General features: G+C 45.7%; 1 protein-coding gene across 21 annotated transcripts in view; it reads right to left on the bottom strand.

Moving 5' to 3' along the window:
• Positions 1-15,953, bottom strand: part of VPS13B (vacuolar protein sorting 13 homolog B) — a 943,390-nt gene that overhangs the window by 482,191 nt on the left and 445,246 nt on the right. For 20 of the 21 annotated variants that reach the window (XR_010598024.1, XR_010598025.1, XR_006173164.2 and 17 more), the window contains one exon: positions 12,316-12,463. Coding sequence is in view for 17 of the 21 variants with exons in the window: in XM_065582180.1 (XP_065438252.1) it covers positions 12,316-12,463 (148 nt within the window). In the remaining 4 variants the exon portion in view is untranslated. The remainder of the gene's footprint in view (positions 1-12,315; positions 12,464-15,953) is intronic. The other variant, XM_024105287.3, reaches the window with a different exon arrangement.

Raw genomic sequence — 15,953 nt, 5'->3', positions numbered from 1 at the left:
CATAAAAGGAATGGGATTTAGTCTAAACTAGTAAGATAAAGTACATGATTAAAGTGAGCGATTCCCTAATATAAATGAAATCTAACAAGGAAGTTTTCTTTTTTGCTGCAGTAATGTTCATTTTGCTAAATAATTAAAAACATGACTTCTCAACATCCACTTTTAATTTAAATTGAGCAGTTTTGCATTAGAAAACTAAGGAGGACTTTAACAACCCATGAAAATAGTTGTCTTTATTATTAGCGTTATTTATCATTTATCAATTTTTGCTACAAAAAAAAGAGGTTGTCTGTAAAATCAACATCACCAGATTTTGACCGACAGACTTTTTGACTAATAATTTCTGGTTTGACCATTACCAGCAATGGGAAATCTGATTCCCTTACGAAGAAGATAGTAGCAAAGGTCAGAATCAGCTAGAGAATTGAAAAAGAGAATGAGCCAGCCATAAGGATGAATTCTCAAAACTCAGGTCCAAAGTTATGTCCAGATAAAAAATAGATGCTTGCATAAACAGGCAACTGCCACATACTAATGTTGCATTTGTGCATGCAAGTAAATATTTGCATGAGCAATTACCTGTGCAAAATGAAAGTTTGTGCAGTTTTTGTAGGTGTAACTCAGAATCCAAGTTTTGAAAAACTCACTTGGTACAAATACACACTTGCGCCTACCCTCACTCCTTCCCCCCCATAACAACTTTGAAGAGCCATTAAAAATTCCATAATTGCAAATTAACCAGTTCTCAATGCCAAATATGCATTTATCCTAGTTCCCTCTTACTTTTCCTTTTCCAAGTAGCAGGCCCACCTCCCTTCCCACTCCTGAGTACAACTTTCTTCTTCACTTCATAAAGACTCTCACCTCCCTGGATTTCCACAGGGTATTTCCCCAGCTCTAGCACTCATACTTCCCACTTGCTTTCTCCCAACTACTAGCTTCACACTTATGAAGTTGCTCTGGGTTCCTGGGTTCCATGCAAAAGTATTCCTCCTCAGTCTATGGTTTCCTGCCTGAGGGAAATATGAGGATCAACACTGAGAGCAAACAAGCTTAGAGTAAAAGAGTGGGATGGGAAATGAGGGCTCCCAAAACATTATTTAATATTTATTTAAAGACAGCACCTGTAAGCACAGGACTTGAATACAGTGGAAATTAAAATATTAATAGAGTCATAGAGTTTAAGACCAGAAGAGACCACTTGATCATCTAGTCTTTCCTCCTTTATATCACAGGCCACCAATGACATTCAATAACCACACACTAAACCCAACAAGATGGATGCTTGGAGTTACAAGGTTGGACCATGTTCAGAATGAACAAATTAGGAGAAATGTGATGTTGGTACCAATTGTAGAAAAGTTGAGGGAATCCACATTTAGATGGTTTGGACATGTGAAAAGAAGATCAGAAAACTATATTGGAAAACAATGGTTACTAGCCTTTCGTAACTGTTGTTCTTTGAGATGTGTTGCACATGTCCATTCTATTCTTGGTGTATGCACGCCCCATGCACAGTCATCAGAAATTTTCCCCTCAGTGGTACCTATTTGAGTTGCTCAAGTGCCCTCTGCTGCCTTGGGTCGCTAGTATCAGTATAAAGTGCCCAGACGATCTCAGTTCCTTTTTTCTAGAAACTCCGATGTAGAGGAGCAGGAGGGGGGATTCTGGAATGGACATATGACAACACGTCTCAAAGAACAGTTACAAAAGGTGACTAACCGTTCTTCTTCTTTGAGTGATTGCACATGTGCATTCCACTCTTGTTGACTTCCAAGCAGTAATATAGGCAAATGAATCAGAGTACACATACACACAGAGCATAGCGTTCCTCCCCACTCCCCCTCTGGAACAGAACCTGTGGCAACGGCGATTCTGTCGGGTCGCAAACAAGTCTACTTGGGGAGTTCCCCATGCTCGGAAGAGCTGGTGAGTGACCCCCGAGTGGAGCGACCACTCGTGTTGGGAGGAGAAAACCCTGCTCAAGTGATCGGCCTGTGTGTTGTTGATGCCTGGCAGGTGAAAAGCCTTCAGGGAGATGCCGTAGGCTATACAGAACTCCCAGAGGCTGAGGGCTTCCAGGGTGAGGACCTCGTCCCGCCTTGCCTGTTGATGTAAAACGTGTCCGTGAGTACTCTGACCACCTTGCCACGCAACTGTGAGCTGAACGCCACACAGTCTAAGCATATCGCCCAGAGTTCCCTGACATTTATGTGAAGGGACAGCTCTGCAGCTGACCACATCCCTTGGGTCTGAGTTCCCCATGTAGGTCTAGTGACGGGGTTGGGTCCTGGAATGGAATTCCCTGAAGCATATTGGCCGAGCAGGACCACCATTGTAGCATCGTGATTACCCGTGCTGGTACCAAGAGGACTTTGTCCAGTTTGTCCCAGGCCAGGGAGAACTCTGAGGCTAACCAGAGTTGGAGGGGCCTCATCCGAAGCCTGGCGTGGCGGACCACGTACGTGCATGCCGCCATGTGGCCCAGGAGCCGCTCGCATGACCTGGCCATGGTGACAGGGAACTCCGTGACCGAGGCTATAAGTCCCTTCAGGGTCTGGAACCTGTCCTGGGGAAGGGAGGCTGTGGCTTTGGAGACATCCAGGAAGGCGCCTATGAATTCTATGTGCTGCACCAGGACCAGTGTCAACTTGGCCTCGTTTACTAGAAGGCCTAAGTTGGCACACGTGGCCAAGAGCAGGTCCACGTAGTTCTGTACCTGGGACCGCGAGGTGCCCTTGAGCAGCTAGTCATTGAGGTTGGGGAATATCTGTACGCTTTGGCGTCTGAGGTAGGCCGCCACCACCGCCATACACTTTGTGAATACCCTGGGCACAGTGAACAGGCCAAAGGGGAGGACCATAAATTGGTAGTGGTCCTGCCCCACCAGAAAGCAGAGGAAGCGTCTGTGCCCCTTGAATATATGGATATGGAAGTATGCATCCTGAAGGTCCAGGGCCACATACCAGTTGCCAGGGTCCAGAGAGGGTATGATACATGCCAGAGAGACCATGCAAAATCGTCATTTTGCCATGAACCGATTGAGGCCTCACAGATCCAGGATGGGTCTGAGCCCCCCTTTCGCTTTGGGGATCAGGAAATAATGGGAGTAAAACCCTTTTTCCCGGAATTCCCATGGAACCTTCTCCACGGCTCCCAAGCTGAGGAGCCAACCCACTTCCTGCTGTAGCATGGGTAAATTCGACGGGTCCCACCTGCCGTCCAGGGGAGAGGGGAGGGAGGGCAGGGGCAAGACAAATTGTAGCATATAACCCTGGGAAATGGTGTTGAGGACCCATTGGTCTGATGTTATCCGGGACCATTCCATAAGGAACACAGACAAGCAGTTGCTGAAAGCAAACTTTATTGGTAGGAGGGTCCTCTCGGGGGTCCCCCGGGTACCCTCCTGCAACCAGTCAAAACTGCCTCTTGCCCTGCTGCTTGCCCCTGGAGGGCCCAGGCTGCGGGAAAGAGCAAGACTGCCTCTGAGGTTGCCTCTTTTGGGTTTTGGACCTCTTGTAGGCGGGCTCGTGTTTTGGCTGGGGCGCAGGGACGGAGGCTTGTGTCTTAGCTTCTCCTTGGGCGGGACGTAGAGCCCGAGGGTCTGAAGGGTGGTACGTGAGTCCTTCATGCCATGGAGCCTCACGTCTGTTTGTTCTGCGAACAGGTCCTTGCCGTTAAAGGGAAGATCCTGCATCACAGACTGTGCCTCTGCAGAGAGCCCGGACAGCAGTCGCCACAATGCCCTGCGCATGGACACGGCTGAGGCCATGGACTAAGCAGCCATGTCAGCTGCATCCGCCGCCGCCTGCAGAACAGCCTTTGCGGCGGCAGCGCCCTCCTCCACCAGCGCCTTAAAATCCTTCCTTTCATGCTCTGGAAGGGAAGGCTCAAACTTCAGCAGTGACCCCCACAAGTTAAACTCATATCGACTGACGAGGGCCAGGTGATTGGCCACCCGGAGGTGGAAGCTGGTGGACGAATAAAGCTTCCTGCCAAATGAGTCCAGTCTTTTGGAGTCTTTATTCTTGGGTGCGGGTCCTGGCTGGCCTTGTCCCTGTGATTTACGGACTCTACCACTAGGGAGTTGGGGGCTGGGTGGGTATAAAGGTATTCGTGCCCTTTCGTGGGCACGAAGTATTTGCGCTCCGCCTTTTTTGATAATGGGGCAAGGGAGACTGGCGTTCGCCAGAGGGCATTGGAGATGTTAGCCACTCCTTCGTGGAGCAGGAGGGCCACTCTGCCTGGTGCCGAGGATGAGAGCACATTGAACAGTGAGTCCGAAGGTCCCTTCATCTCCTCAGCTTGGAGATGGAGACTGGATGCTACTCGCTTTAGTAGCTCCTGATGAGTCCTGAAGTCCTCCTGCGGTACAGAGGGGGCGGGGCTGTGATCTTGTCATCCGGTGCGGGGGAGGGGGCCGGTACTGGGCTCTGCACGTCGGCTGATGCCATGGGAGCCACCACTTGGTCGGACTCCTTGTGCAGTGCCAAGGAACTGTGACCCACCGATCTATCCCTCAGAGGTCTGGATACCGTGGCTGAAGGAGCCTCCGATGCTCCTGCTAACGACTGAGGGCCCTGCTGGGTGTGCCCGGGGGGGCCAGGAGGTCCACTGGTACCACTGGCTTTGCCACGGGGGCCCTTGCCATTGACTCTGGTGCAGCACCGGCAGCACCAGCTGGTCGGGTTGACCCGGCTGAGTCATAGGGCGCTGTGTGTAGGTCGAGGTCGGGGTTACCAACGACCTATCAGTGCCATGCGAGCGGTACGCGCGGTGGTGCCGAGAACAACGTCTGCCACGGGACTCCGATGTCGAGGAATGGTGCTGCCTCGAGCTGTTACTCCTCGAGACGCTTCGACACCTGGATCTGCGACGACGCGGAGCTGGCGATCCCCGCCGGGAGTCGTGGTCACGGTGCCTTGACGCGCGAGAGCTGGAGCGTGACTGACGACGGCATCTGTGCCGGGAGTGGTTCTGGTAACTCGGCCGAGAGTGGGAGCGTCTACGGAGTTGGCACCTGTCCCGCCGATACTCTACTCGGCGTGGAGCGGTGCCTGGAACTCCACTCCAATGGCACCTGACCAGACAACCTGGAGGGCGATGAGAGCGGAGGCTGGAGGCTGTGTCCTGACAGGACACTGAGTGGCTAGCGGGCCCAAGAGCGGTCCCCTAACCGGGATCTGCGTCGGGTCGGCATCGGCTGTCGAGAGCCCAGCAGCGGCTTGCCTCTAGGAGCGGGGTCTGGGTGCCGGTGGTGCCCCAGGCACCTGCAGAGTCATAATGTCTTTGGCTGCCTGCAGGGCCTCCGGTGTCGAAGGCATGCAGACTTCAGCTGGAGAGGTCTGACGATGCAACTGAGCTGCTCCGCTATACCTGAGTCAGAGCTCTAGAGCCCAGGGGGGAACTGGGGCCGCCCGCCGCAGGTCTAGCCTCACCCCGTGCCTTCTCTCAATGCTTCCGAGAAGACGGAGCCTTCCTCTGCTTTTTCGATGGGGAGCGGTGCTGGCCACCCGAAGGTGCTGAGAGATCGCCGCGCACCGAAGACAAAGTGCCTGGTGCCGATTCCGCTCGGTGTACCGGGGTTGGAGCCAGTGCTGACTCCATGGGAAGGGCCCAAAGTCTAATGTGTCTCTCTTTTTTTGTCCTGGGTTTAAAGGACCTGCAGATCTTACAGAGATCGCTGATGTGAGATTCGCCCAGGCAGCGGAGACAGTCGGTGTGCGGGTCACTTCTGGGCATCAAACGCCTGCAAGACTTGCATGATTTAAACCCTGGGGCCCGGGGCATGCCCTGTCCCGAGCACTAACTAACTAAACTGGAACTTTTAATGAACTAACTAATACAGGTACTACTAACAACAAACAAGTTCTGGGACAAGCTGGAGCAAGTAGTTCCAATGCACCGTCACTGGTGGCAAGAAGGAACTGAGGGTGGAGTGAGTGCGGCTCCCCTTATAGCGCGCTATAGAGGTGCCACTCCAGGGGTCGCAGCAGCGCTCCCCCTATGAGTACTGCTAAGGGAAAAACTTCCAGCACCAGTGCATGTGGCAAGCACGCACACCTACTGTGGAATACATATGAGCAAGCACTCGAAGAGGAACCTGGACTGCAGCCTTGAAGGGAGCAGAATTGGTTACACTGTCTGTTGTCCTTGTTTGCAAACAGGTCTATTTGGGGAGTCTCCCAGTGCTGGAAAATGCCTCTAGCTACATCCAGGCAAAGAGACCACTTGAGACAGGAGCAAGACCTGCTCACATGATCTGCCAGCTCGTTCTACGCTTCCAGAAGTTAAGAGGCCTTGATGGGCTATACAAAATTCCCATAGGTGAACTGCTTCTTGACAAAGGAGGGAAGAGTGAGCTCTCTCTCCTTGCCTATTTATGTAAAACATGGTTGCAATGTTGTCTGTAAGAACAAATAAGCTTCTGCCCCTGATATGAGGCAGGACCATCTGACAGGCAAGACAAACCACCCTGAGTCTATGACATTGATATGAAAAGAGAGATTTCGCCAGAGACCAAAGATGCTGAGTTCTGATGAGCCCCAGGTGAGCTCCCCACCCTAGCGCTAATGCGTCTGAGACCAGTGTAATTGATGGTTGACGGTGGATGAAGGGGAACGCCTGCACAAACATTGAGAGGATCCAACCACCAATTCAAAGAGATGAGAACCTGTGAGCGTACCGTGAGCACAATGTCCAGATGGAGACCGCTTGACGAGTATACTGAGGCCAGCCATGGCTGGAGAGGTCTGAGATGCAGTCTTCTGTTTTGTACCACATATGTGCATGAGGCCATGTGGCCTAGGAGCCCAACACAGTTTCAGGCTATTGTGATTGGATGACCTTTGAAGTGTGTCACCAGTGATTGGATTGATTGGAATTGTAACTTGGGGAGGAACAACCTGGCCTAGGTGGAGTTCAACAACACCCCAATAAACTCTATCCTCTGTACCAGACAAAAGGTAGACTTGTCTGCATTGATCAGAAGGCCTAGTGCTATGAACTTCAACTGGATGAGTTGAGCTCTGAACACAACCTGAGCCATGGACCAGTCCTTGACTAGCCAATCATCCAGATAAGGTAGATAAGGTAGACCTGAACCTTTAATCTCCTCAGGAAAGCTCCCAATATGGCTATACACATTGTGAACATGCAAGCAGCTGCACTGCCAACTGGTAATGTGAATTCTGGTATAGTAAGAGGAGCATTCCTTACTAATGCCAAGGCACTCGGTGCTGAGTCTGACTGGCCTGACTCAGATGGAGATCTCAGTGCCTCCTCCATGAGCAGAAACTTTAGCCTGGCCTCCCAATCCTTCTTTGTGTGAGGCTTAAAATCCATGCAGATTTGTCAATGGTCCCCAGTATAAGCTTTCCCCAGTGTGGGGGTCACTCAGGCATAGCCTTGTTGCAGGAAATGCAGGCTTTAAGCCTGGTGACCGAGGCATCCCTGGGCACTGGGAATTGGTCAAAAAAATGATAAACACTGAAATCTAACTACTTAACTAATAACTAAACTAAAACTAACTAACTATTTACAATATACAGAGGAAAGTCCACAGAGAGAACTTGCGAATGCAAGAAGAGCAGTTCCAGTGACCATCACAGGAGGTAAGAAGGAACTGAGAGGGGACAGGGTTGGCTGGGTGCTTCTTACTGGCACCAACATTGTGTGGCAATAGAGAGTACTCGAGCCGCCCCAAAAGGCACCACCGAGGAAAAATTTATGGCAATTGTGGGGCATGCACACATCAAGAGAGGAATGCACATGTGCAATCACACAAAGAAGAACAGGATATTAAACGTCGAAGTGGAGGGTAAGAAAAGAGTTGGAAAACCCAAAACTAGGTGGATAGATGTCATACAAAGAGATCTGATTAGTTGTGGAGTTTCTGAGGAACTGAGTCAAGAAAGACTGGAATGGAGAAAAAGGATTTGAAGAGCCAACCCCATATAAATGGGAATAAGGCTAAAAGAAGAAGGAGAATTATGGCAGCACCCAGAAACCCCAATCAAAATATGAGTCCCATTTTGCTAGATTCTAAACAAACACATATGAAGACAAGGTCTCTGCCCTGAAGAGCCTACAATATAATGAGATAAGAGGCATATGAAGGGTGAGGTGCAAGAGGAATATAGTCAAATATATACATTTTTTATGTCTGGTGGCCGAAGTGCCTCTGTAGTGCCCTGCACATTTCCCCTTCTTTTGGGGTCTTTAAACAACACAAACACCCCATAGTCTTTCTCCTTCAATCACAGTCCTTCTTGGGGTCCGGTTTCTTTATTTACAAAGTTCCAAAAATGCAAACAGAAACAAACACACACAAAAATGAATTTCCCCAATCACTCTCAGAGTCCCCAGAAATATGTCCCAGGGCATGACTCTTACCTCAGTGACAGAGGGAGTGGGAAAAGGTTTACTTACACAGACTCTCTTACCAGCTCGCAGGTGCCCTAACCAAGCTGACTCCCTTGCAGCTTCTCAGACTCAGTCCCCTCTTTCCAGAACACCAATAGCTCTCTTATAAGGAACCAGCTGCTAGAGGTTCCTTCCTTGCACCAGATGTCTCCGGTTGGCTCATTTAGCAAGCCTGCTCCAGGCTTCTAGTCTCCTACATGCAGTTCCCTCTCTCCCTCTGCTTTTTCACAATGTACATATACACATTTATAATCTTTTAAAAATGATAAATCGATAAAGTGGCAATGGACATCCTGTTTGTCCATCAAACCACCTTTAATTGACTGATTTCTTATAGGCATCACTGTAGATTGGTTCTGAGGAAATATTTAAAAGAAGCAAAGGGTAGAGATTTTACCTTCCTACTTTATCATTCCCAACTCCCTTTTCTATTTCCCTTTGAAAATCCCAGTTTGTAATCTACCCTTCTGATTTAACATGAATATGGTGTTAATAAAGACTATGTTTTCCCCAAAAATTTCCTCTTCTGTTTATGAAAAAATAGATATATTCAGCTTGGGTTCCCTATCACCATTCTACTCTATTTTGTTTTTTGATCAATGGTTCATTACTGAAATGATATTCACAAATATTCACATAATTTCAGTCAGTCAGTCACAGTCACATATTTATGACAACATTATAATCAATTTCAGAACACACACTGTGGCTTCATAATTAGTTACAGAACAATCTCTCATATCAATATTAACCATCGAAAGTACACATGTATTATTAGGACAATTTTCAGATGTTTTCACTATCAATGATGTCATAGCCATATCTGTAATATCCACTGTAAAGGCATATTTTCTGTCACAGTTCCTTTTCAAATGCATTAATTCAGTAACAAAATAGCAATAAAAAAGCACTAGAATTAGAGTACTAGATTCTGATTTCAGTTATATCAGTGAAAATCTTGAGTAATTCTACTGAATACCTGGAAAAATACATACACACACATTTTATATCCTTCCCACACAAATGCTGGCACATAGGGTGGAAACCATCTCTTCCATTCATCTCTGTCATTTGTTGCTGCTTCCATTTGCTCGGTGGTGTTCGCTCAACTATTCTGCCTTTCCTGACTAGGATTCTTTTTAAGGTTTCTCTAAGGCGGGGTCCCCAAACTTTTTCAGCCATGCTCCCATCTTACGCAGGCTGCACCCCCCTGGGAGCCAGGGCCAGGAGTGGGACCAGAGCTAGAAGTGGGAGCCATGGGTACGGCTGGGAGCAGAGCCACAGCAGGGCCTGGGGCAGGGCTGGGACAGGGCTGGAGCAGAGCAGGGGGGCTGACCCAGGTCCCGCCGCATCCCCTAAATGTTCCTCCATGTCCCCCTAGAGGGGCACGCCCCACAGTTTGGGGACCACTGCTCTAAGGCATCCTCATTTCCTTAAATCAGTTGGTATTCACTTGACAAGCTTCATGTGGAAGTCTGTGTGTTGTCATCCAAAGTATATGCCCCAAATATCTCCAGCACTCCCTTCTGATTCTGGTGCAAATGAGCTGCTAGTTGGTGATTCCTCTACCCCGCTATAAAGCGACCCGATATAACACGGGTTCGCATATAGCACGGTAGCAGTGCTTTAAAGGGGCTCGGGCAGTGCTTTAAAGGGTCCGGGGCTCTGGCTGCTGCGGGGAGCCTTGGGCCCTCTAAATCACCGCTGGAGCCCTGCTGCCCCTACCCCAGGGCTACGGCAGCAGGGCTTGGCCGGTGATTTAAAGGGCCCGGGCTCCCCGCAGTGGCTGGAGCCCGGAGCTCTTTAAATCACCGCTGGAGCCCTGCCACCCCTACCCAGGGGCTGCGGCAGCGGGGCTCGCCGGTGATTTAAAGGGCCTGGGGCTCTGGCTGCTGCGGGGAGCCCAGGGCCCTTTAAATCACCATTGGAGCCCTGCCGCCCCTACCCCAATCTAACGGTGTTTCACCTATAACGCGGTTGGGATTTTTGGCTCCCCACGACTGCGTTATATCGGAGTAGACGTGTATTTCAGATGATTCCATGTTTCTATTGGTCAAGAGGACTATTTTTTCCCCAAACTTCATTGAACAATTCTGTCAATTTCATTAGATGGGGGTATCAAGTACTTTTAGCATTGCTGCTGTAATTTGATCATCCTCCACTGCTTTAAGAACAGGAGTACTTGTGGCACCTTAGAGACTAACAAATTTATTAGAGCATAAGCTTTCGTGGACTACAGCCCACTTCTTCGAATGCATACAGAGTGGAATAAATATTGAGGAGATATATATACACACATACAGAGAGCATAAACAGGTGGGAGTTGTCTTAACAACTCTGAGAGGCCAATTAAGTTAGAGAAAAAAAACTTAATATCAAGTTTATCAGATTCACATTTCATCAGATCTGGTGCTGTGGTGGGGCTGAGTCTACTGAGTACTTCTTTGAAATGCTCTGCCTATCTGTTTTTCTGTTCTACCTCAGTTGTAAGCATTTTTCCATCTTTGCTTTTTCTTGGCTCATGTCCTGTTTTGAAATTTTCACACAGAGTTTTAGTCACTTGGTAAACAGCTCTGTGGTTTCCTATCATATCATCAGCTTCAGCTGCTAGCTCTACAACATAAGCCCACCTGCTGCACACTGATGTGGCTGCTGGTCCCAAGCCCAGGTAAAGTGGGGAGGGCTGAACACAGGGCTGACCATTTGGCTTTGTAGAAACATCTTACTGGTTACAGAAATGGAATCAGGCTACCACTCTGTTAAAAATGAACTCTGCCGACCCCTAATGCTGCATGACAGCTCCTGGTGAAAGCCAGTCTCTGGAAGCCAGGAACCCAAAAACTGATGCTAGCACAATAAAACACTTCAGAGCTGGTTACTGGAACATGAGAACAACGTTTCAAATACCAAAGATCTCAGCGATCATGAGGGAGATGGACAACTATAAACTTTAAATTCTGGGTATCAATGAGAGCAGATTGATAAGTGCAGAAAACAAGCACTTCAAGCAAAAGAAGAAACATCTCATTTACTCAGGTTGTAGTGACAATAAACCCACAGAGGGAGTAGTGCTCATTATAATAGATTCTGCTGACAAATCACTCATCGACTGGGAACCTATTAACCCATGCATCATTTTTGCAAGATTCCAAACCAGATTCCTAAAGACATCAATCATATAGTGCTGACAGAAGCACATAGCAATGAGGACAACGATAAGTTCTATGCAGGAAAATACACCAGTGTAAATGAAAGCAGAATTTGGTCCCATGCATTGTATAAGGATTACTACACTTTTTAAATGGCTAGAATCAATTTTTTCGCTATGATAGCCCAGAAATGTACAGACTGCCATGTCCATTGACGATCAGTAATAGCTCACTACAACATAAGCATAGACATTTGTTAAGGACCACAAACTACTCCAGCATTTAAGTTTTTGCTAAAGACAGAAAACAAAGTGGTGGCTAATACATTTTCCATAACTAGGTGGTCTTGAAAATACTGCATTGTACTTTATTTAAACATAAGACCCTGATACTGCAAAGAGTTTTGAACATGCTAGAACGAGATTATGTGAGTAGTCCCATTGACATTATATATCAAGACAATAATTAAAATTCTAATGTAAGTGCATCTGCTTCATCCAGCTTAGCAAGAGCACTGTCTGAAAGAGCGTGGACCTCAATAATAACAGCAAAACAAGAGGCAAATAAAATGTGTTTTAGAATTGAAAAATCTGATGATTTTTAATTACATAAATTGTAAATAAAGTGAGAGTTTTAAAACGAACCGTTTAAGTTTGAAAAATGTAATGCCACTAAAAATGCTTGTGTGTAATGTGGGGGTGACAAGACAAAATGGCCAGATTCAATTAAAATGAGAACATACCTGTTACAGTTTTTGTTTTGACAGGGCTGCTGGCATACTCAGAAGCTTGATTTGACTGCTGCTTTGCCAAAGGCATGCTTCCAACTGACACCTCATCCTCTTTTTTTCTCGTTACTGGCATACCAAGAGGAACAGTTCCTACGGGCTGCTAGAAATGGGAAAAAAGTAAGTGCTACATGGTGACTAATTCAGAGACAATGAATATATATGCTAGAACATTACATCATCATAGAAAGCATATCATAAACTGTTACTTTGCCCAAAAAAACTCCTAGAAAAATAACTTGAAATTATAATTCAAGCACATATAATGTGAAAAATGAGCACACTGAACTCCTTCAGTATGTATTAAATAGATTAAAATCTTAAAATATTTTTAGATCCAGATTTCTGCATACAACTCTTTGTTCCTGAAAATGCTCTGAAATATCAAAAAATGTCAAAGACAGTAAAATGGTAATATTTTATCTGTAAACTAACCAAAACTTAAAGAATAAATCTGGACAAATGACAGTGACCAAAGAAAAACTAAAATCTGGATGTCTGAGGTTCCCAGAAACTGAAAGATGTTTGTGTGAGATATGAATTCTAAGACATTTTAATAAATAATAATGATAAATTGTACAGTCCTTTATATACAAAACAATTTACAAACTTTGACTAATTAAACCTCAAAATGTTGGATGAAGTAAACATTTTTATTATTTACACAATGCCATGTGTATTCCAGGTGCTTTATAAAAAAAAAAAAAAAAAAAGGATGAAATCTATACCTTAAATACTAAGGACCACCTTCTTACAGTTACTAATGTTGAATAATATCTTATTTCTTTGGCAGTCTGAGTAAAATCAATGAAGCTACACATGAAGTAAGATATTGCTTAATATGAGTAAGGGTATTAGAATCCATTCCTAAAGTAAGTGTTACTTTCCCATTTTATGGAGTGGAGAAACAGGTCCAGAGAGATTAAATGATTTACCCAAGGCCAAACAGTGAGTGCTGAGATTAGAAAACAGAGTGCCTGGCTCTAAGATATGTCTTCAAGTCATCAAGACATGTTTTCTTTTTAATGTACGTTATTCAAAAAATCAAAATGACAGGACTGTGGGCCATTGCTACACAATTGACCATTAGGCTCTTTAAGTAAACAGCCCCTCAAATTGTCTTAGAAGCTACACCATAGCTGGCAACAGTCGCTGGGAAATAGGAGATTTTTTTCCCCAAGGCCTGACCATTAGTAGGAGAGAACTACTACACATTCCCAATGCTGATTTTGCTTTTGTTTATTATTTACAGATGATACGTTTCTCTGAAGACCAGACAGCAGGGTTACACATACTTTAATCAAGTTTTTTGCTGCTGTTTAAATTTGTTGGTATCAGAGTGATAATGTAATTCATGTAGCTGAGAAAAAAGAAACCTCACACGTTGCATGAGGAATCTTTGTGGGAAACAGTTTGTGTGAGGCAGGGGTTATGTGCTTGTAAATTTCCCCCAATGGAAAACAGATTACTGCATTAAGCCTCGCGCACACACACAAAATATCGTCCATGGATGAGTGCTGCTAAACACCTTTAATAATGCTTAGGAACTCCACTAGGAAAATAAGTTAGTGCAAGAAAAACAAACTGATCATCAGAAAAATCCAACATCTACTGAGGAAGTAGTATGTTTTAAGCATACCCCAAAGAAACCAACTTGAATGCACCTACAATGGGATGTGAGACAGAAAAGAGCAGCCCCACTGCTGTAGACAAATAGAACACCACAGGATATGCCCATCAAACACAAGCCATGCACCAGAAAGCCCTAAAGTCATTCTAGCAACGCAAAAGGAATTTTCAGTCAGGACCAAAAAAGCAAGATAAGGTTTATGGCATAAAATTATTTTCCATACGGAAAGACAGGTCAAAAGAAAATTTGTCAAGCACACTTTTGTCAAGACACATTTAGCCACTTATCCTTCTATGAATATTTTATATGGCAAAAATGATTGAACCTTTCCTACCACCTTAGGGTGACCAGACAGCAAATGTGAAAAATTGGGACGGGGGTGGGGGTAATAGGACCCTATATAAGAAAAAGACCCCAAAATCGGGACTGTTCCTATAAAAGTGGGACATCTGGTCACCCTATACCGCCTACAGCTGAGAATCTTTTTTTTCTACAATTTGGCATTTCTGGATATGACACGGCAAAGAGTGCTGGCATGCCAAATTAAAGCAGTGGCTTGGAAACTATGACCAGAGACTATGAGACACAATGAAATTACAGGCTGGAGACCGACTGCTTAAGCAGCAGTTCTGCAGAAAAGGACCTGGGGATTACAGTGGATGAGAAGCTGGATATGAGTCAACAATGTACTCTTGTTGCCAAGAAGGCTGGTGGCATATTGGGCTCCATTAGTAGGAACATAAGAACATAAGAAAGGCCATACCGGGTCAGATCAAAGGTCCATCGAGCCCAGTATCCTGTCTACCGACAGTAGCCAATGCCAGGTGCCCCAGAGGGAGTGAACCTAACAGGCAATGATCAAGTGATCTCTCTCCTGCCATTCATCTCCACCCTCTGACAGACAGAGGCTAGGGACACCATTCCTTACCCATCCTGGCTAATAGCCATTAATGGACTTAACCACCATGAATTTATCCAGTTCTCTTTTAAACTCTGTTATAGTCCTAGCCTTCACTACCTCCTCAGGTAAGGAGTTCCACAAGCTGACTGTGCGCTGTGTGAAGAAGAACTTCCTTTTATTTGTTTTAAACCTGCTGCCTATTAATTTCATTTGATGACCCCTAGTTCTTGTATTATGGGAATAAGTAAATAACTTTTCCTTATCCACTTTCTGCACATCACTCATGATTTTATATACCTCTATCATATCCCCCCTTAGTCTCCTCTTTTCCAACCTGAAGAGTCCTAGCCTCTTTAATCTCTCCTCATATGGGACCCGTTCCAAACCCTTACTCATTTTAGTTGCTCTTCTCTGAACCTTTTCTAGTGCCAGTATATCTTTTTTGAGATGAGGAGACCACATCTGTACCCAGTATTCGAGATGAGGGCATACCATCGATTTATATAAGGGCAATAATATTCTCTTATTCTCTATCCCCTTTTTAAAGATTCCTAACATGCTGTTTGCTTTTTTGACCACCTCTGCACACTGCGTGGACATCTTCAGAGAACTATCCACGATGACTCCAAGATCTTTTTCCTGACTTGTTGTAGCTAAATTAGCCCCCATCATATTGTATGTATAGTTGGGGTTATTTTTTCCAATGTGCGTTACTTTACATTCATCCACATTAAATTTCATTTGCCATTTTGTTGCCCAATCACTTAGTTTTGTGAGATCGTTTTGAAGTTCTTCACAGTCTGCTTTGGACTTAACTATCTTTAGCAGTTTAGTATCATCTGCAAACTTTGCCACCTCACTGTTTACCCCTTTCTCCAGATCATTTATGAATAAGTTGAACTGGATCGGTCCGAGGACTGACCCTTGGGGAACACCACTAGTTACACCTCTCCATTCTGAGAATTTACCATTAATTCCTACCCTTTGTTCCCCGTCTTTTAACCAGTTCTCAATCCATGAAAGTACCTTCCCTTTTATCCCATGGCAGCTTAATTTACATAA

The sequence above is a fragment of the Chrysemys picta genome, chromosome 2, assembly GCF_011386835.1.
Source record: "Chrysemys picta bellii isolate R12L10 chromosome 2, ASM1138683v2, whole genome shotgun sequence".
NCBI classification, from domain to species: Eukaryota; Metazoa; Chordata; order Testudines; family Emydidae; genus Chrysemys; species Chrysemys picta.
The sequence above is the reverse complement of the archived record's forward strand: the minus strand, read 5'-3'. Positions and strand labels throughout refer to the sequence as shown.